The following is a 22726-nucleotide window of genomic DNA, read 5'->3' on the forward strand; positions in this document are numbered from 1 at the left end:
AAAATTCAAACAAGGCCAAATATTTTATAGCAGAACATATTGAATCAAAATGTTCGGCGCCTAAAACTTTTAGATTTCTTTGCTTATTTCCTTTTGCTTTATGAAAAGGGATTTTGGTCTGAGAGAAATCCTATTTTAAGTTACTATTTTCACCAAAAACTCCCTGAAAAGTTTTTATAAGTTGATCTAGTTTTCTTATTTTTATATAGCATATAAATTATATGTTTAATCCAAGTGAAAGGTCTGACATAATACTGCTGACATATATTAATCATAGGAAGTATATTTGCATTTGTATTCTGCTTAAATTATAAGTTTAAAGATGATCAAGACATAGGAATAAATATTTTGTTATTTGTTTATGCACAGGCAGCATAGAACTTGCATCCCATTTTTCATTTATGAAGTGCATGTTTGCTGTGTTGGTTGAATGTCTTCAACAGGCTAAACCTTGAGATAAAACAGGAAAAAGGTACAATGTCTCTGCTCTAAAAGGGTTCATAATCCATTTAGGGCCAGACATATATAGAAAAATCTAGCATACTTCCTTGTTTTTAGCATGCAATAAATACCTGTTGAGTGAGTCAATGGATGAATAATATTTAGAAATAGAAAAGTCAAATACAACTTGAATATTAAATGTTCCAGGTCTATTGTGATTATGTGTTAATAATATCAAATATATCACTATATCATACCCAGTGCATTTTGAGTCTGGTAAATGGAGATTGGTGCTTTTTTGCTCATTGAGAGAAGTCATTGTGTGCACATCAGAGTCTACTTCCCTGACTGTCTGAGCTCCTAAGTACTATTCCTGTTCTGGTTTGATTAGCACTCCTGCAGAGCCCAGGTGCCCTGTCAGGCTCAAGGAGGAAGAGGTCTAAAGAGAGAGAATTGGAGTCTAAGACAAAAGGCTGAAAAAATTGCATTTGGGTTTTTTTTTAAGGTATTGGCAAAAGGTACCTTGTTCTCAAATATTCATTGTTCCCGTATTTTTTTTAATGTGTCTCCATAAATGGGGAACAAAACATGAGACAACTAGAAAATTTCAGTTAGACTTCTAGGAAGGACATCCTGAAATATAAATCCTTCTTAATAATGTATAGACTAAACTATGGGACTTCAGAAACTGAAAACAAATCAGCTGGCTTCCATGGTCACTTTAAGGACATTCCCCTCCTTGAGTAGAGGTCACATCACCCCATCAACTCCTAATCATCTTCCCATCAGCTCCACCATCAGCACACAGAAATTCACACAAGTTTACTGTTTTGGTATTCAACAAAATATATATTTTATCCAGTTGGGTGTGAAGTCAGAGGAAACTAAATGCTAGAAAAGTATAAAGGTCCTGAAATTATAATTGCTAGCATTTATCATGCTAATTATGTGCTCTGTCTTACATGCATTTTTTTCACCATTATTGAGTCCATTTTTCAGATTAAGACACTGAAACAGAGAGAGGTCAAGTACTTTAGCATTTTAATCCAGGTCAATTCTTGAGCCTGAAATTTCAATCTCTAGGGCAAATCCAAGTTAAAGGCATGGAATGTTGAAAATTGCAAGAACAATTATTTCATAATATTATAATATATTGGAAAGATCAAGGAGTGAGCCACCTCTCTGATGACTTGATCCTCTCAAACACAAGCAGGGGTTTTGGGATGGGAATGTGCTGGAATCATGTCCTGATTACACGTAGGACATGATTACATAGAAGCTATTTCCAATTCCTCCAATTGCTGATTCAGTTTCTGATCATCGTTTTATAAAAGCACAGAGTAGAAGGTTAGAAAGTTCCTGAAATAACTCAAAAATCCTCAGAGATTTGCCTGCCAGTGTGTATTGTCAATCCCATCAAGCCCACATGAATGAGAGAATAGAGATTGAGCAAACAGATCGAACAGAACAGGATCTATTTCTGGAAAACCAAACAAATCCCTCTATCAGTAGTCCTTGTGTCCTGGAACTGCTCGTGCCTGTTAACAGTAAGAGTTAGTCAGCTGGACTGTCCTAGAACACATAGTCAGCTGGACTGTCCTAGAACACATCTGGCTGCCTATTCAGTCACATTCTTTTAAAGGAAGAGGAGGAACTAAATCATCACTTCCACTCTTGTTTCTTGAGACACACGGGATGCCTTTGTTCTTACACCCTACAGAAAGCAACTCAGGGACGTCCTGGTCTTGGCACTTGCATCTTTGGCACTTGTAGATCTGAGCGCTTGCCTGGGTCTTAGTCACTGGATATTGAGACACTGAATGTGATTGTCCGTAGGAGGTCTCCTTAGGCTATAAAAGAGAATGAAAGAATTTTTTTCAGATAGACCTCAACCATCCATCATGATTCCTCTTTAGAACTTGATTTCAAATGTTTGTGTTACAAGAACATCCTGTCCATTATATCGCATGGGGGCAAATAGAGATGATTTCAAAATGCTATTAGGGTGAGAAGGGCCTCTGTCAAAAGATTTTCTCCAAACACTATCAGCTGGTACCAGCAAGGTGGCTCTCCTTTGCCGAACACCTTCAGCCTAGGCTAGATGGCTTTCCACTCCAGACGCCAACATAAAAATGGGCTAAATGAGATCATCTCTGAGGCCTCAGCTAGTAGGACGTAAATAGACTTGTGGGCCCATTAACATGAAAGTTTTCCATTTAATTTTAGTGCCAACTTTCACAGAACTTTATGGGTGACATAAGAAAACCCACTTTGGATTTATACAGTGGCTGGGTTTGTCTTATGATGCCTTCCCTCCTACAATATGTGGGCATGTTGTCTTCCATGCTAAACATAGTTGGAGAGCCAAAACCAGTGCAGTGTTGGGCAGGATAACTTCACATCTTCACACATATATATTGTTAATGACCCAGCAGGTAAAATTAAACCCCAGCCTATTTTTCAAAGATACTTTGAATTACATAATGACAAAACAAATACCTGCTCAGCACCTCAAATAAGTTACTATCCTTATCCTGAAATCTTTTCCCTTTCCACTCTTCCCATTGCCTGTTCTATGACTCTCTGTTAAGCTTTTCCCACACTCACATTCTCCCTCTCTTTCACACATAGACACACACACGCACATATGTGTATATACATTGGCAAACATGGACAAATCACCCCAACAGAATAAATTCCCTCCTCTCTGTCCTTTTGTTCTCTACACCATCTATAGTATACACAGTGTGTTGTCATCAATCTCCTCCACTAGACAATAAACTAGAGGAGGAAGAACCATACATTACTATTCTTTGTACGCCCTACCCAGTATCTGGCACACGGTAGTGTTCAACAAGTACTTGGCATATAAATGGATGATGGAATAATTCATGGATCGTGTAATGAATGCCAATAGGAGAAATAAGATTTGTTTTGAAACATAACTTTAAAATCTAATTCTTTCTCAAAAATAAAAAAAATAAAACAGCTTACTAAACTGAAACCTTGAAATAGCAACTTTTGCAAAGTAAATGTTTATGAGAAGAAATGTTGCTGTGTACAAAACTTCAACACCATGTGGATACCCAATTTTGATATTTGACCAAAAGGTTTCAATACACACGTATACACAGACTTCATAGTAAACTTGCTAATAACCTGTGAGCCTCTATGGGACATAAGCTAAGTAGCCTAATACCCTTCAGGGGTTAATTTCTATTTTTCAACCAGCATCACTATCAATCCTTCTGCCTTTCCAAATTGGGTCAACAACAATCTTATCTTGAGAGAGTGAAAGTATACTTGCAGCAAAGCATGAGTCACCCTGTGGTTTTCCAGAAACAAATCATCAGGCATTGAAATGTGTCTTTTTACACCAAGAGACTAAGCTGAGTCAGGCCAAAATACCAAGGAGAAGAAGCATGCTTTAGAAAGGCAGACCAGAGTGAATATATCAGTCCCTATCACTGTACAGATTTACAGTGACATTGATTTAAAGAATTTTTACATAGTTTTTTTAAATTAAAGCACTTAAGATCTCTTCAAAGAGCTCTTCTTCCTCCAACTTAAACTCCCATGGGCTCTTAAACACCTTCAACTGGCTTAACATTTCCTTTCTCTTCACCTGTTGCCTCTCTCTCGCCTCCTCTTTAAAGCCAGAAGAGTCGTCACTGTTCACCCTGTGTTTCCTTGCCTCCTGCTCCTCTTGACTCGACCCTTTCTAATCTGGCCTCTCAGCCCATTATCTCTATGGTCATTCAAGTCATGCAGGTTCCAGGACTGGATATGTTTCAGTCCTTGTGTCACTCACCTTTAGCAGTGTTCAATTCCGTTGGCCAGTTCCTCCTTCCTCAAGCATTTCTCCCTATACCTTCTGTGACACAGCATCCTTCAGTGACCCTCCTACTCTAGACACTCCTTCTCAACCTTCTTTCTGGGCCCACCTTCCTCTATCCAGCTATTCATTATCAGTGCGCATTTTTTCCCATCACCATAACTCTCTCCCTAGTCAGTCTCCACGGGTCTGTGGCTTTAGTAACTGCTTCTGTGACAAAACTCTCAAACGGGTATCTGCCCTTCTCTGCTTGACTCTTCCTGCTTGATAATTCAAAGACACCTCAAACTCAGTTCATTTAAATTAAAACTCATAAATGTCCCACCCTTCCCCCTAAAACAAACAAACAAACAAACCCACCTGACTTTCTTTCAGCATTCCCCACTTGAGTAATTATAATATCACTCGTTCTGAGGCATCAGCCAAACACCCAATTGCCTCTCCCCACCCGTATCCAGCCTGTCACCCAGTATTTGGATTTCCCTTCTCAGGTGCTTTTAACTCTGTCCACCTCTCTTCATTGCACTACCATCACCTCTTGCCTAAAATAATGGCAGTAGCCTCCTGACTGAACTACTTGGACCTTCCAACCCCCTTCCCACACTATGGCCAGAATGACCTCTTCAAAGCCCAAATCCTGGCACAATTCTCTGTATAAAACCTTACAATGGCTTCCCACAGCTCTTAAAAACCAAACTCCACATCCAGCGCCCGACAGCCTCACATGCAATGCCCTCTCCTAGCCTCTCCAGCCTCATTTTGTCCCCATTGCCTCGCCATTCTGGCCAGAAAGACCTCCTTTCAGTTTCCTATACTTACCACACTTCCTCCTGCCCTGGGCTTTTGGATCTCTTGTTCTCCTGCTAGAATCACCCTTTCTCCCCTCATCACCTAGTTAATGTAGATATTAACTTTCCCATTACAACTCAGATTCACTGCCTTAGGGAAGCTTTCTGTAACCTCCTGACTAATGCTAAGGTCCTCAAAGTATTTCAGACCTCTCCTTAAAATACTTGTTATACCTGTCATCTTGTTTTTTGTCGTTGTTAGTTTGTTTGGTTGATGTTTGCCTTGATTGTCTGACTAGTGTCTGTTTCCTCTAATAAACAAGTTCTATGGAGGGAGCCCCCCTCCTCAGCCCCTCGCACACAATAGTGAAAGTGAAAGTCACTCAGTCATATCCAACTCTCTGTGACCCCATGGGCTATCCATGGAATTCTCTAGGCCACAATACTGGAGTGGGTAGCCTTTCCTTTCTCCAGGGGATCTTCCCAACCCGGGAATCCAACCCAGGTCTCCCGCATTGCAGGCAGATTCTTTACCATATGAGCCCCAAGGGAAGCCCAAAAATACTGGAGTGGGTAGCCTATGCTATAGATAGTCAATAAATATTTGCCAAATAAGCAAATGACCAATTTTGTATCTTCATAGAAAATTTTTAGTAAAATTTTTCTTAGGCAAGTGGTGACAAAAGCCAAATTAATGAATTCACAATAATTCATTTTAAGAGAAAAAAGGGATTCATATAATGGCATTTTCAGTGTATCTTTGTGCCAAGTATATTCTTTGTTTAAGCAGTATTTTCTTAAATAAGTTCTTCCCAAAAGTACTATGAGAGATCATTTTATTTAACAGAGAGTGAGATATTCTGTGTGTATGTATATATATATCAGATACAGTGTTATAGTGGATATGTTACAGGTAAAACTTCCAATGCAGACACTGTAAAACTATTTATTGCCAAAAGGTTTGAGGCCAAGTGTTCAACCGCAACAGATGGAGTTTTTATTAAATAATTCTACAAAAACAGTATAGACACTCCTTAGAATGCTCTTAAACAACCAAGAATGTACATGCATACAGGTGGGACAATGGCTAACACATATGCAACTTATGGCAGGCTTCCCTGGTGGCTCAGCAGTAAAGAATCTGCCTGCAGTGCAAGAGACACAGGAGACACGGGTTTGACCCCTGAGTTGGGAAGATTCCCTGGAGAAAGGAATGGCAACCCACTCCAGTATTCTTGCCTAGAGAACCCCATGGACAGAGGAACCTGGTGGGGCTACAGTCCATGGGGTCGCAGAATTAGATACAACTGAAGCAACTGAGCATGTATGCATGCAACTTGTACAGCTCAAACAAGATGACTCTTCTTATCACAGAGCTGATACAGGTGTGAAAGTGTTAGTCACTCAATCATATCCAACTGAGCGACCCTATAGACTGTAGCCTGCCAGGCTGCTCTATCCATGGGGTTCTCCGGGCAAGAAAACTGGAGTGGGTAGCCATCCCCTTCTCCAGGGGATCTTCCTGACCCAGAGATCAAACCCAGGTCTCCTGGATTGCAGGCAAATTCTTTACTGCCTGAGCCACCAGGGAAGCCCCAAAACAAGTATGTCACATCTATTTTCCCCCAGCTTTCCTCACAGCTCTACAAAGTCCAGGCAGTGCAGAAAAGCACTCAACCTTTAAAACCATCTAACATCCTACAGTCAGATATCAGTAACACGCATCCATGACATCATAGAAATGAGTTGACAGCATGGGACCAGCATGGGAAGAGTGTATGGAACCCTTTTTTATTCAATGTTCAAGAATAAGATTGAGCAGTTCTCTCCATTCATTCCTACCACACCTGATCTTTTCCCATTGGTCCCTATCAGTCATTACTGGGCAAGTGTGGGCCAGTATTATTTGGTAGGTTCCCATAAGGGACCCAAAGGTGACCATACTTAACTTCTCAGAACTATTGAACAGGTTACCCTCTTGGCAGGTGGCCTTAGAATTTTTGTTTCACTGATGAACAATAAATAAGCCAAATTCCACAAACATTGATTCTGAGCATTTTTTTTCCCTGTAACTCTATTAACCTAAATCAAGGACATCCATATGATCTTTTTTTTAACTTAAAAAAAAGTTTATTATTTTTAATTGAAGGAAAATTGTTTTACAGTATTGTGTTGGTTTCTAGCAAACATCAACATGAATCAGCCATAGGTTTATCCATGTCCCCTCCCACTTGAACATTCCTCCCCCCTCCCTTCCCATCCTACCCCTCTAGGTTGTTACAGAGCCCCAGTTTGAGTTCCCCGAGTCATATAGCAAATTCCCATTGGCTACCTATTTTGCATATGGGAATGTATGTTTCCACGTTGCTCTCTCCATAGGTCCCACCTTCTCCTTGCCCCTCCTCCCTAGCCACGTCCATACGTCTATTATTCTCTGTGTCTCCATTGCTGCCCTGCAAGTAGGTTCATCAGCGCCATATTGCTAGATTCCATATACATGTGTTAGTATACGATATTTGTTTTTCTCTTTCTGACTTACTTCACCATATGATCTTATACTGCCATCCTATTCTTTAATTTTATGGAAAGTTCATAACAATTTTTTTCCCACTATTGGTTTTGCCATTTTACTATTTTGGATATTGTGTGGCCTATTCCTGTCATCTACCAGGAAGCTACTATCATTTCTTAGAAGTTCTTGAGCCATATTAGAATCAGCTGGGGATGCTGTTAAAATGCAGGGTCCCTCACCCTACCCTAAGATTATGTAAACAATAGGTTCAGGGTGGTGCCTTGGAATTTGCATTTTAATAAGCCAGCACGTAATTCTGATATAGGTGCTCCTCAGAACACAGGTTGGGAAACACTGCTCTACGAGTTTATAAAATAGTAGTTCTAAAAGCCTTTTTTTTAAGAACAATATTTCAGCAGTTAATAGAGAGGCCTAGAAAGCAAGCTACATTTTGATGGGTATGAGATTACTGAGAAAGGAAGTCATTTGGCACATGTGAAAGTGCTCTCAAAGGGCTGCTGTCAAATTGAGTTTGCCTATCTTTTTTTGGACCCCACACATCTTGTAGGATGTTACAAAATCAATGCTGGATTATGCCTCCTTGTTTATTCACTACTGGTAAGGAAATATGGGCCTCTAAACACTGCCTGGGTAGTCATATGAAATATGCCATTTGTTAACGATCCTTAGTGATTTCAGAAACCACAGACACTCAGTCTACTGAATGTGGCTCCTAGAGCCTCCTCACTCAGTGCTTCTACCCCTTTTTAAGTGTACCCTCTATAATCAGAGTTGGGTTTATTAGACCTGGCACACACACAAGAAAATCAGTAAAACCATAAAAGGGAATTGGAGTAAACTTGAGACTCTCAATACATGGAAAGAAATTCCCCACAGACTGTATAGGAGTTGTAATTCTCAGAAGCAGTCATTTCAAGGGAAATTTTTTTTTAAAAAGACATACTTTTTCTCAGTTCTTATTTTAAAACTAAATATTTGAGATTTACATATTTCTTCAAGATTATGCCTTCTTTTGAAGGTATTTGTCTTTAATAATCAGGAAAAATATCTAAGAATTCGAATATCACAAATTAAATTTATGACAATCTTAATTATTTGTGCATAATGCAATACTTTTAAGACAAAAGTTGCATGAGCCAGAAGCACACAGTATAAGGAACTTCTGGGTGTGGATAGTAGTCAGTACAATGTGAATAATAGTTAATGGCGGTGAGGGTGTCAGCATCTACTGCCATAAGAATAAGCAGGAAGCCTGGGACAAAAGGGAGCAGCCACTAATGATGTGGAAAAGATTCCCAGTGCAGCCCAATCCATTATCGGATTAGCTTGAAAATGGCCGTTGTGATGAACAAATGGATCTGTTACTCAAAATCAGAAGAGTTCACCTCTTTTCGGGACTTTTTGAATTGCTTGTCACACCTCAAGTTCAAAGCCTGCAGTCCTTGACCTTTAAAAGGGTTTATTGTCTTACTCTGAATTCTCTCACCATTCCTAATGCTTTAATATAGTATAAGTTCATTACATCCTTAATTGGAGGGAAGGAGATAGGTTTTATCCTCAGGCCATTAGGATATGGTATTTATAAAAACCAACTGTTCATCATTACAGTCAGAGAAGATGACCATGATCATGATGATAATAACTACTATTTGTTGACATCTTATTAGATAGCAGGACTTAGTTAAGCAAGGCTACTGTTAACTTTTACAGCATTTTGTGTGCCTTTATTTATGGTGGTTGATGTCCACTTTGGGGGGGTGTATGACTTAAATAGCAAAATTCTGGCTGACTTTCAACCCCTACACCCCCCTTAGCTGAGTGCTCTTAGGCAGTGAACAACCTGCTCGGTGGCCCTGTTGTTAAGCATGACGTCTCCAGAGAAGAGGAAACTGAAGCTCAGTGAGGCTAAATAACTTGCACAAGACCAGTCAGCCATTAAGTTTCAATTTCTGGACTTCAGCTAAGATCTGATTCCAAAGTCATTGCCCTTACCCCATCAACTCTCAGCCTAGACCAAAGAAAATCTTTGGTACAGCCCTATATGATTTATTATAGTAAGGAGAAAACATGGCATCCAATACACTATGTTTAACTAAATTATAATTGGCTAAGGTCTGTACCAGGTGAAGCAGTTGGTAAAGAATGTGCCTGCCAGTGCAGCAGACACAAGAGACATGGTTCAATCTCTGAGTTGGGAAGATCCCCTGGAGTAGGAAATAGCAACCCACTCCAGTATTCTTGGCTGAAAAATCCCATGGACAGAGGAGCTTGGCAGGCTACAGTCCATGGAGTTGCAAAGAGTCACACACAACTGAGCATACACACACACACACACACACAAGGATATAGTCACAATTGCAATAAACCTTAATGCAAGGTGGAGACCTTAAATTACTAAACTCTTGTGCTCTTGAGTTGTATGACTACAGAAATTCTTATTTTTCATCATGTTCATTACAAAGCATTAGCTTTCACTTTGCATGATGTCCAGGGATTTTTAGGATTGGTCTCTCCTTGAATCTCACACCTCATCTCTTGCTTGCCGATCCTACCAGATTCCCATCACTAAGAATAAGTGATAGTTTCTAGAATGCATTGCATGCCCACTCTGTCAGCCTCAGCCCTTTGCAGGTTATTTTCCTTCTTCTTTTTTCAGAATATCCCTCTTCACTTCACCTTCATCACTGCCATTTGTCCTTCAGAATTCAGCTCAGACACATATACTCCAGGCAGCTTTCCTGCTTCCTACCCCCAGTGTAGAATAGGTGCCTCTCCAGAGGTTCCAGTCTCCTTACCTCTGGCTTTCAGTTACATTCTGGCAGGAGATCAGAGGGAGGGAGCAGAGTGAGGTCTGCTTATTTATTCCCGACTCCCTCCCTGCTTGGTCCCTGCAGGTTGACCGTGTCCTCCATCCACAGCCACAGTCAGGCAGTGCTTTGCATACAGCCCCTAACTGTTCTCTTCAACTTCCTCTTCAGCCAGAGGGGTGTTGAGCCTCCTCCTGGCTCCTGGCCCCAGAGCATTACAGTGCCTTTCCTACACCGTGCCCACATCTGTGTAAATAGTCCCTTTATTAAGTCCCTTCAGTCACAACAGCTTGAGGTGCCCCTGTTTCCTGCTGTGACCATGCCTGATCCACAGCTGATCCCATCTGGTGACCAGGAGGCTTCATGCCTGTGCCGGCTGGACCTTCACAGGCTCTAGGCCCCTGATTAGTCCTTAAGAAGAGCAAGATCTTTTCTAATGGGGATTCAGAAGAGCTTTCAAATAAAGTCCAATATGACCTCCCCTATGATTATCTGATACCCAATCTCTTTCCTGGATCTTACACCAAAAAAATCTTCAATTGCCTACAGGCACCGCCCCCCCACCCCCCGCCCCCACCTTCAGCTCATGACTTTGACCAAAGTGATTGCTTTACAAACTTGCTTTTGAGTTCATTGATTCTTCCAGCTTCTTTAGGTTCTTTACTTTCATACATTTCCCCTGACATGTCATTCCTGTTACCCCAGTCCTTCTCTGCACTCCTCCCACAAGCTCCTCTCTCCCTTCTTCAGCAGGGACCCAGCCCTCATGTCACTCTCTCCCAGCTAGAAGTAGAATTTTCTTTCTTTGAGTTCTGTAATGCTTGGCTTCTATATCCCAAACTCTACACTGAGTTGTCAAATTTGTAAAATGCTTTATCTCACCACAAGATGATAAACTCAAGCTCTCTCTGAGCTGGGCTTCATGACCCCCTCAGATCCAAACGCAGTGCTTTACAGCTTCCATGTGCTCAAAATTATGTGTGAGATGACTGGATATGGCTGATAGATCAATAGAGGAATATTCTTTATTGCTCTAAGGTATCTGTGCCTGATATGATTCACCAACTTCTCATTGAGTAAGACTAACATTTTCAAATTTCATCTTTTATCAACATAAATGTTGTCAAGTCTTGGTCCACAAAAGGAATACAATGAATATATAACCATTTGTATTAGCATTCTCAGATTTTTAAGTTGATAAACATGGAATGGGTTCCAATTACACTAGAGAATTCAGTTTAATATTTCATAAACTGAATTATTTTCAGTTTATTTCATAAATAAATATTCCATAAACTGAATTATTTTTAACCAACTGATAATTTTAAAAAGGAACAGTTGCTGGTTGGTAGAGAATGTCTTAGCCAAACTGATGCTTTGAATGAAATAATGTGTTAATTGGCACGTGAGAAAATATTTCAATATCCTATATGCACTACATGCAAGCAAGATAGTTTTAGGCACATGATCATTTCCTCATAGTCTCATTTGACATGTTATTTTTCAAGTGGAATATGATCATCCTTAGAAAGAATTAGTTCCTCATTTTGACCATGAAGAGACAGCAATATCATGTGAGAATTATTGCTCACCAGGACGTGTAATGGGCAATAGACCTATTAAAAGAACGCATGGCCAGTAATACACTTATGCCAGACATAATTGTTTTAAAAAACTTTTTTTTAGAACCTAGGATAGCCACTGGGGGGGCGGGGCAGAAATAGTTTTTCTCTTTTTTTGCCTTTTGAAACTGTTTTGAAATTAATCCTATAGGTACAAATAGCCTGACTTTTAAGAATTACCTGAAGTTGACTCTGATTCCTAAATTAAGGTCCTAACATGCAGCTAGTTTAAAATGCTGCTGAAATTTCCTTCCTAAAATCTTTTCCATGGACTTTTCCCTGGGATCCACTTTCACTGGAAGTGAGAATCTACAATGAAGTCCTCTTTGCTCAGCAGCATTTCTCTATCAGTCTTCATCCTTTCATTTTCCAGTAAACCTTTCATTTCCTCTGGAGTCTCTCACAATCATTGTGGGCATGTGGGTCTGTGGGTATGTTATCCCAGCCACTTCATGTCTCAAACAGTTCCTTCGACTATTTTGGTCACATACACTTCAAGTGAAGCATTTGCATCTGCCTTGAGATTTTGATCTACATTGAGAAGTTCTTGTAGCTAATTCCCAGTGTCAGATTCAGAAGGAGCCATGTGCTTAAATATTACCTAAATCCCAGCCCTCTAGGACCTCTAGACCTTCCCCAAGACCTCTAGCACTTGGGGAAGATGCGGTGTCCCAAGTGCTTTACCTGCTGCATAAAGGAAGCAAGGACTGTGTTTATGGAAAATTTAAATTTGCGAAGAGCATACTCCCTTTAAGAAAGCTCTTAATAGATTATTGCTAGCAGAACACAGATCACTTTGTTAACATTGATTGTCGATGATTCTTGAGCAAGTGCTTTGCATACTCTCCTCTATGCCCAGTCTAGCCACCATGGGGCACGCTAGAAAATGGGAGGTATTTCTCATCATTGAAACCTCAGATCAAATGCCACCTCGAATGTGCAAGCTCTTTCCTGACCACTTACATGCATCTGCACCAACCCCAAGTCACTCACTCTCTTCATTATAAACTACCACTATCTAACAATATATTTCAGATATTGTTTCTGTTGCTGCTGCTGCTGCTAAGTCGCTTCAGTCGTGTCCAACTCTGTGCGACCCCATAGACGGCAGCCCACGAGGCTCCCCCAACCCTGGGATTCTCCAGGCAAGAACACTGGAGTGGGTTGCCATTTCCTTCTCCAATGCATGAAAGTGAAAGTGAAGTCGCTGAGTCTTGTCTGACTCTTAGCGACCCCATGGACTGCAGTCTACCAGGCTCCTCTGTCCACGGGATTTTCCAGGCAAGAGTGCTAGAGTGGGGTGCCATTGCCTTCTCTGATTGTTTCTGTTACTAGCCTTAATTTGGGATTGAAAATGGAAGATCCAATTGACTAGTCATCAGACAAGAAGGGAAAAAAGCCAGGTTAATAGAATTTGTTTATAAAAACTATATATTTTATTATTTCTTACCCTGACAGTGCTGTCATGATGGACAAATACCCCATCTGAGCTAGTTATTTAACCTACATTAGAAAAGAGAAATGATGGATGGGAAGGACAGGTTGTGTTCATAAGTTCAAAGAGCTACTGTCCAAATTTAACAGTGATTAACAAATTTCATTACTTTCAAGGTGCTATGAATATCAAACATTAATGTAAATAAATAAATATTGTCATACACCTCAGAAATCAGATTCTTTTACATGAATTGGAAGAGTGAATCTTACATAGTTTGTAAAACAAATGAAATTATTCAGTTTAACATATAAACTTCTGACATCATAATCGATCTTCTAACTCTATGGTTCTGTGTTATCATACGTACTCTACTTCAGTGTGAAATGAATCCATTAATTCAACAAAAATTTACACACTTCATACTAGATATGCCTGATGTAACAATAGTGAACAAAGCAAAGACCCTGACCTCACTGAGCTTTCAGCTGAATGGTAAAGAAAGACATTAATCAGGTAAATGCCAATAATCATCTTTGAATGATGATATCTGAGAAAAGAAACATGCCAGATGCTCTGAGAATATATGGCAGACAAAGTCAGTTGGGTCTGGGTTTGGGAGAAGTCTCCCAGAGGAAGCAATGTTTTGAGTTGAAATATGAAATAATTAGTTTTTAACTAGGTGAAGATTTAACTGTGAAGAGTGGAGGTAGAGTGTGTGTTCCAGAGAGTGGAAAAATCATGTTCAAAAGAGTGGGGTAAGTTTGTTTTTGCAGCTGTTAAGGATTCATGAAAACACATATTTGCACTACATTGACTTTTGCTGGCAAATAGCTAAATATACTTGGTTTGTGATTGTTTATAAAACTATATTTCTAAAAGTTTGTGTGAACAAAATACCATGAAACAAAGGAGTTAGGAAGAACAATGCTGAGTATCTGGATGAACCTTAAAAAACTGCTAACCAAATGCTCTTTTCGTGAACTATATTCCTTTTGCAAATCTCAATGAGGGCTTTCAACATTTACCATTATCATATCTAAACTGTGCGTTCTTTTACGGACAAAGGGGGAAAGCTTAACCAAATTCATAATTTTTTAGCCACTTTCCAAGTATACTTTTATACTTGGTTCACTGTACAATTCTGACTTTTGATCACTTGCCAAATGAATAATGAAAAATAAATGGCTTGATTGTTCTATTACCTTTAACAGTTATAAATCAAGATGGCCAGCCCCTCATAGAAGGAAAACTTAAAGAGAAACAAGTCAGATGGAAGTTCATCAAAAGGTGGAAAACCCGTTATTTTACACTGGCTGGAAATCAACTTCTGTTTCAAAAAGGAAAATCTGTAAGTCCCTCTGCCATCTTTTACACTTGTGTTTTTAAAGCCTTGATCTTTGCCAACCTGATAGGCATTTTGTCTGGAGTAAAATGGCCAATAATTTTTCCTTCTCCATTTTACAGTTTTACGGTGTCTTTTTATTATACATGCCTTTTTGACTGTTCTGTTCATTCCTACATAAGTTGGTTCACTGTCCTTCTCAGTTTATTATGGAAGGGTTTTTTTGTTAACCTAAGTTTTAGAAGATGAACCACAGAAGGCCTACCCAGGAATCTTGACTTGAACATCGTGCATTCTGTTTCTTTGTGGATCACCTACATAAATATGTGGCTTTGACTCTGACTTCTTTTATGATTGAAGGCTATATTTGGACGTGGGGACCTGAGGAAGGGGAATAGTAGGCAGGGAAGAAGGAGAAAAGGTTGATTTATTTTAAGTACTTTTTATGTAGTCAACCAAACTCAGTTTTTTGGGGGGAAAATATTACTATCTTTCATTTAATATTCAGTTAATGGATAGAACAGAACTCTGAAAGAATTCATAAATATTCATTTAATATAATTTTCAATCTGAAGTAGGATGCTCAGTAAATATCTGTATTCTGAATTTTCAGTGAGAAACTTGTGAAATGATATTATATTGCAATCAATAATGCAAAGTTATCCCTTTCTTTCCAAATCACATTTATCATTAAACTCTTCTCACTCATGATCAGGGAGCATGAAATCTTGATGTATTTCTTGGCTATTTTAAGATATAATAATAATAATTTCTCAGTGCTTATCATGTGCCACAGTGGATTACCTCTCACAATCTTCAGAACAATTCTTTGAGATCAGCACCATTGTTATTGCCATTTTATAGATGGACAAACTGAGGCACAAAGAGACTGATGGGCTTGTCTGAGGATAGAGCCCGTAAGGTGAGAAAAGGTAAAACTGGAGTTAGACTCAGGCAATGTGACACCAAAGCATGTTCTTAAATGAGAACACAATCAAGCTTCACATGTACATCTAAAATACAGGGTCAAAAGAAATAAATAAATAAAATACAGGGTCAGTAGCAAATCAAAGTGTGTCTGGATTAATTGATGAGAGTGTTAAATTACTAAAAAATTACATTTCACTAAGAGCACATGCACTGCATCTTTAGGATGCTCATTACCAAATTTGTTTGAACTTCTCAGCAGAAATCAAATATGGTGTATCTGTATTATGATGAATTCTGATTAGTGTTCTTTTAGTTAATAAAGCTTCACATTAACTTTTTAAGTGAAAAAGAACATTTTGATGGCACCTGTTTTGAACTCATGTTACTTTCTTCATCTGTGTGTTTTATAAAATATAAAGATGGATTTTCCTGTGGCTAAAGATCTTTTTGAATGAGAAATGTAATGGTGTGTTCAATTTGGAAAGTTATTGGAGGTGTAAGGAAACTTTTATTTTTAGCATAGGTTCACATTAAAGCATTTTTAAAGTGTTTAAAATGACCATTTGAACTTCCTATCTTTGTTAAAGAAATCAGAATAGAAGTTAAGATGTAGTGATTTTTCCGATCCCTTGGGACAGAGTAGAGTTAGTTCATAAGAGTGTTTTTCCTGAACTCAAATACTGACCTTTATACTTCTTGATTCAGAGCTCTTTAATAAAATTTAGAGAATAAGCTATTTTACGATTGGCTAACTTATTTGACATCTTTATCAGGAGATAATGATTTGACATTCCAGAAGTCTGACAGACCATTTGGCTCAAATATTAGGAAATACTATAATATAGCATAGAGACCACACCAAAACCCCTCTCATCCTTAGGGACACTGTAACCTTGCCGTGGTCAGCAATCCAGCTGCAGCTTCAACCGCATCATAGAGGGCCTTTTTTGTAAATGAGGAAAATGTGCATTTTAACGTAAGAACTAAAAGCTTATAGTGTTATTTTTTCACTTTTGCCTTCTAAGATCTTCATCTCCACCAAACAGCTAGGTAATGGTTTCCTTTGATTTCTTATCTGTTTCTATCTTAGTTGATTTACTGTCCACTGGTAACCCTTTTTTTTTTTTTTTTTGTTCACTTCCTACACGTATCAATTTTCTACTATAATCTAATTTAAAATACATAATTTTATTGCTGTCAGATACTTACTATAAACCAAATTAAACTAATAAAGTATTGCTATTGTCTTATAGAGATATCTTCACTTTTTATTCTGTATATCCCCTAAAAAAATTCTGAAAATCTGCCTAACACCTTGTAGCATTTTAATTTATGTAAATACTTTTATCATAAGTTTAAACAGTTGCACAAACCATACTTTCTATTGAATTGTAAATATTGTCACTTTAAAATTTAAAAATCACATCTCTCCTTTAAATATAACCAATAGAATAAAAAATACCATTGCAATTTGACACCTAACACCATCTATTTAAAAAATATGCAAATTAGCTCTTCTTTAATTGATGTGTTCAGGTTGTTTCTTTGAAATAATATTTTTGTTCTACCATTCCTATAACTTTTTATCCTGATCACCTTCATTTTCGACTGCAGTAAAACTATGTATATATATTTAAATTTAGTGATTTTAATTTCTTGTGACCATCAGTCTCAAAGTGTTAAGATCTTTTATTAACTTTCAAAAATATGTTACTTATGAAAAGCTATAAGTATAATATTAAATGTAATAAATAGTTATTAAACATTAAAAGTTAAATGCTTTTTAATGCTTGGTTGAAGGACACTTCCCTTACATCAGTGTTTTTTTTAATTGAAGTATAGTTGATATACAATGTTGTGTTAATTTCAAAGTGATTCAGTTACACATTTATTTATTATATACATATATATATATACACCTTCTTTTTAAATATTCTTTTTCTACAATGTTTTATCATAGGATATCAAAGATAGTCCTCTGTGCTATACAGTAGGACCTTGTTATTTATCTGTTCTACATATAATAGCTTACATCTGTTAATCCCAACCTCCCACTCCATCCCTCCTCTAACCCCTCCCCTTTAGCAACCATAGGTCTGTTCTCTATAAGTCTGCTTCTGTTTTGTAGATATTAGATTACACATATAAGTGGTATCATATGGTATATATCTTTCTATTTCAGACTTACTTCACTTAGTATGATAATCTCTAGTTACATCCATGTTGCAGCAAATGGCATTATTTTGTTCTTTTTTATGGCTGAGTAGTATTCCATTCTGGAGAAGGCAATGGCAACCCACTCCAGTACTCTTGCCTGGAAAATCCCATGGACAGAGGAGCCTGGTAGGCTGCAGTCCATGGGGTCGCTAAAAGTCGGACATGACTGAGTGCCTTCACTTTCACTTGTCACTTTCATGCATTGGAGAAGGAAATGGCAACCCACTCCAGTGTTCTTGCCTGGAGAATCCCAGGGACGGGAGAGCCTGGTGGGCTGCCATCTATGGTGTCGCACAAGGTCAGACACAACTGAAGCAACTTAGTAGTAGAAGTAGTAGTAGTATTCCATTGTACATATATAACATATCTTCTTTACCCATTCATCTGTTGATGGGCATTTTCATTGTTTCCTTGGCTATCTTGGCTACTGTGAATAGTGCTGCTATGAACAAAGGAGTGCATGTATGTTTTTGTGTTATAGTTTCTGCCCCCAAGAGTGAGATTGCTGAGTCATATGATAATTCTGTTTTTTGTTTTCTGAGGCGCATCCATACTGTTTTCCACAGTGGCTGCACCAAATTACATTCCCACCTACAGGGCAGGAGGTCTCCCTTTACTCCACACCCTCTCCAGCTTTTCTTATTTGTAGACTTTTTAAGGATGGCCATTCTAACTGGTGTGAGATGGTACCTTATTGTAGCTTTGATTTGCTGTTTTTTAATAATTAGCAATGTCAAGCAACTTTTCATGTGCCTAGTGGCCATCTGTATGTCTTCTTTGGAGAAATGTCTATTTAGGTTTTTTGTCCGTTTTTCACTTGGATTGTTTGTTTTGTTGTTGTTGACTTGTATGAGCTATTTTGGAAATTAAGCCCTTGTCAGTTGCATCATTTGCAAATATTTTCTCCCATCCTGTAACTTGTCTTCTCATTTTGTTTATGATTTGCTTTGCAAAAGCTTGTAAGTTTAATTAGGTCATATTTGTTTATTTTTGTTTTAATTTCTATTGCCTTGGGAGATTGACCTAAGAAAATATTGGTACAACTTATGTCAAAGAATGCTTTGCCTATGATCTCTTGTAGAAGTTTTGTGGTGTCATGTCTTATGTTCAAGTCTTTAATCCATTTTATTTTTATGCATAGTGAGAGGGTGTGTTCTAACTTCATTGATTTACATGCAGCTGTTCAACTTTCCTAGCACCACTTGCTGAAGAGACTATCTGTTTCCCATTGTATATTCTTGCCTCCTTTGTTGAAGATTAATTGACGGAGGTGTGTGGGTTTATTTCTGGGCTCTGTTCTTCTGACATCAATATTTTGAATTGCTCTTTTTGTTTGATGCTCCTGAGATTTTTCCAAGGTGGACAATACACCATAGAAAGTTTGGGATGAGTGAAAAAGATGTTTTTCCATTGCAAAGTGAAAAAAGGGTGATTATGAATGGGCAGGTAGGGAAAGGAGGGTTGGCAAGATTCTCAACCACAGCTACATTCTCCAGTAGACAAAATGGACTCAGGGATGTTAAAGATTTGAAATTGCTTTTAAAAAGTATCTGATTTAAAAAAAAAAAATTCATGCTAGCCCAGCCTGACAACTCTGGTGTTAGATTCTTAAGTACCTGCTTTAATGCAAAGAAAACGTAACATCATTAAATATTCCTTCCCTTAATGTTTGTGGACAAATAATGCTTTCAAAGATTGAGAAAGTTTCAAAAACAGTTTAATCTACTTAATCATTGGAGCCCTGTTTATTCGATTAACACCTCTTTCTCAGAGGTAACACAAAGAAAAATTCAATTTCAGGCCTCTAAAATTATCTCAAATTCTTAGTTAATAGTACCCCAAATTGTACAGCTTCATTTTTCTCTATTAATACAGTGTTAATATCAATAGAAAATGGCATTACATCAAAGAAATATGAATCAAACATTTTCCCCAGTCCCACATATAATACTTTTCTATAAATTGGCTATTTTGTTCTAGCTTAAGATACTACAACAAAAAACCAGCTGCTCACTTCTTCAGTTGTTTTCATGACTATTCAAGGCCTTAGCACCCAAAATAACAAAGGTCTCAAGTCACATGAAGTGAACAGATTCTGATCCTCTTGGAAAATTCTCCAGGAGCCAGAGATCTTTCTATACTCTGGAAGCCAGCTCATGTTCTTTCCTTCCCATGCATTTCAGAAAGATGATCCTGATGACTCCCCGATAGAACTCAGCAAAGTACAGAGTGTGAAAGTTGTGGCCAAGAAACGCAGGGATCGTTCTCTCCCCCGGGCTTTCGAAATTTTCACAGACAATAAAACCTATGTTTTCAAGGCCAAGAATGAGAAGAATGCAGAAGAGTGGCTCCAGTGCATCAATGTGGCAGTTGCCCAAGCAAAAGAGAGGGAAAGTAGAGAAGTAACCACGTATCTCTAGGGATTTGCAAGCCAATCTCATACCAGTTGTATACAATGGGCATGGCATTATCATTGCCAATGTCAAGAAAAAGAAATAAATTCACCAAGTCATGCTGTCTTTTACTAAACACCAATGGAAAAGTTTTCTCCAGGAAGCAAGACTAAAAGTGGCAGGATCCTGGTACATTTCAGATCCATATGGCATTGGCATTAACTCCAGAACAGCTTTGTGAGGCATATAAGAAAAGGAGTTATGGATGATATGGAGCCAGAAAGGGGAGAGAAGGGATCTAGAAACTTCTGTACCTATGGCATTGTACATTATAAGAAAACAACTTTAAAAGATACCTGAACTGCCTGTCCTAAGGAAATATTACGCAATTCTGCTGAAAAGTAGTCAATAGTATTAAAAGGAAAAAACCTACAAGGAAAAGTCAAATTGAAGAACACTGAAGAAACCATACAACTTACTTACAGACATATAATTACATTTATCCTGTCCTAATGCAAAGGAGGCTAACACTTGGTAAAATGGTTCTCAAATTAAGCGAATTATATAATTAAATATCTGTCCTTCATAACTCCTTATCTGATTATTCCTTTTAGGTTTATATAATATGATCTAAAGTTTAGTTACTTGGCTATATCTCCTGCCAAGGCAGTAAGTGTAAGCTAGGATTAAACACAGAAGACCATTTTCCCCATCTTCAAAATATATGCCATTTCTATTAAAATTTGAGATTTTAAATTTCTATACTTTCTTTCTTTTCATTCAATATTTTAATACCTCAAAATTATAAACATGTATTTGTTTTTGCCATTACCCATAATTTAAAAAATTAAATCATGGTAGGCAGAATTCTAGAATGGCTTTCATGACCCAAACCCTGGTAAAATCTCTTCCCCTGAGTGTGGTGGGACCTACAGCTTCTAACTAATAGAATATGGCAATCAGGACAGGATAGTCTCTCCCATGATTATGTTGCATTACATGGCAAAGGAAGGAAATGTTTCAGATGTAATGAAGGTCCTTAATCAGCTGACCAAGTTAACTGAGAGTGTATGGTCTTGGGTAGGCCTGGCCTAATCAGATGAGCCCTTTGATATGGTGAACAAGTCAGAGACTCTCTCTCTCCCACTGACCTTGAATAAGCTGCCATGAGTTCTACAGCTTCATGGAAATGAATTTTGCCACAAGCAGTGTAAGCAGCTTGGAAAAGGATCCTGAGCCTCTGATAAGAGCCCATTCTCCACCAACACCTTGATTGCAAATATGCGAAACCTTAAGCAGAGAACCCAGCTATACCATGCTTGGACTCCTGATCCATGGAAGCTTTTTGATAATAAATATGTGTTGTTTTAAACTATTAAGTATGTGCGGTAATTTGTCATATAGCAATAGATAACTAATACAAAAGCTAATTTGTAATACACATACAGATTTTTTCCTTGAAATTTATTAAACACAGCCTAATATAGAAACATGGAGAAAAGATGTTAAGTACTTAATGCTCTGAATTCTACCCTGACTCTATTGCTAACTCACTAGGATAGGAAATACAAAGGGGCCAAGTTTAAGGAAGGGAACCACTCAAATTTAAGTTTAAAAATGTAAAATTTGAGACTATTGTGAGTCATGGAAGTTCTTACAAGTTGGAAATAAGAGTTTGGGAGGTCAAAATTTGGGCTCATCATGTATATAGATGGTCACTGAAGATGTGGAATTAAATGAAATTACTCAGGGAGAGTTAGACAACAGAATTAATAAGAGCTTCCTTGGGACACCCACCATTTAAGCAAAGGAAGAGGGAACATGGTTTATTTATAAAACAGCAAGTTCTCAGCTGGGATTGGAACATAAGGGACCTATTGGGAGCAGTACAGAATACTCCTGTAGGCCTGCAGGGTCGTAGCATGTAGGGCTTGGGTCCATGCTAGGTATTTTGAACTTTTTCCTTAAGATGGTGAAACGTATTGAAAGGTTTTAAGAAGATTTGTATTTAGAGAAAAAATCTTGATCATGGTGTAGAGAATGGATTGTAGCAGGGAAATGATTTGGGAGGTTCTTGGAAGGTGGTGGGGCTTCCCTGATTGCTCAATTGGTAAAGAATCTGCATGCAATGCAGGAGACCCTGGTTTGATTCCTGGGTTGGAAAGATCCCCTGGATAATGGAACAACCACCCACTCCAGTATTCTGGCCTGGAGAATTCCATGGACTGTATAGCCCATGGGGTCTCAAAGAGTTGGACACAACTAAGCGACTTTCACTTCACTAGAAGGTGGTGAGGACTTAAACTGATACAGTAGCAGAGGGGTTGGAGGGGGATGAAAATGCAGGAAGAATATTGAGTTTGTAAACTGGACAGGACAC

General features: G+C 38.3%; 1 protein-coding gene across 5 annotated transcripts in view; it reads left to right on the plus strand.

The window, feature by feature from the left end:
- VEPH1 (ventricular zone expressed PH domain containing 1) overlaps positions 1 to 22726 on the plus strand; it is a 288546-nt gene that overhangs the window by 253133 nt on the left and 12687 nt on the right. For 3 of the 5 annotated variants that reach the window (XM_070374201.1, XM_070374197.1, XM_005909323.2), the window contains exons 13-14: positions 14676 to 14812; positions 20137 to 21725. In XM_070374201.1, coding sequence (XP_070230302.1) covers positions 14676 to 14812; positions 20137 to 20373 — 374 coding nt within the window. In that variant the 3' untranslated portion in view covers positions 20374 to 21725. Of the gene's footprint in view, positions 1 to 14675; positions 14813 to 16616; positions 16862 to 20136; positions 21726 to 22726 lie in introns of those variants that run through there. The other 2 variants (XM_070374221.1, XM_070374213.1) reach the window with 2 other exon arrangements.

This window comes from Bos mutus, chromosome 1 (genome assembly GCF_027580195.1).
Source record: "Bos mutus isolate GX-2022 chromosome 1, NWIPB_WYAK_1.1, whole genome shotgun sequence".
Lineage (NCBI taxonomy): Eukaryota > Metazoa > Chordata > Mammalia > Artiodactyla > Bovidae > Bos > Bos mutus.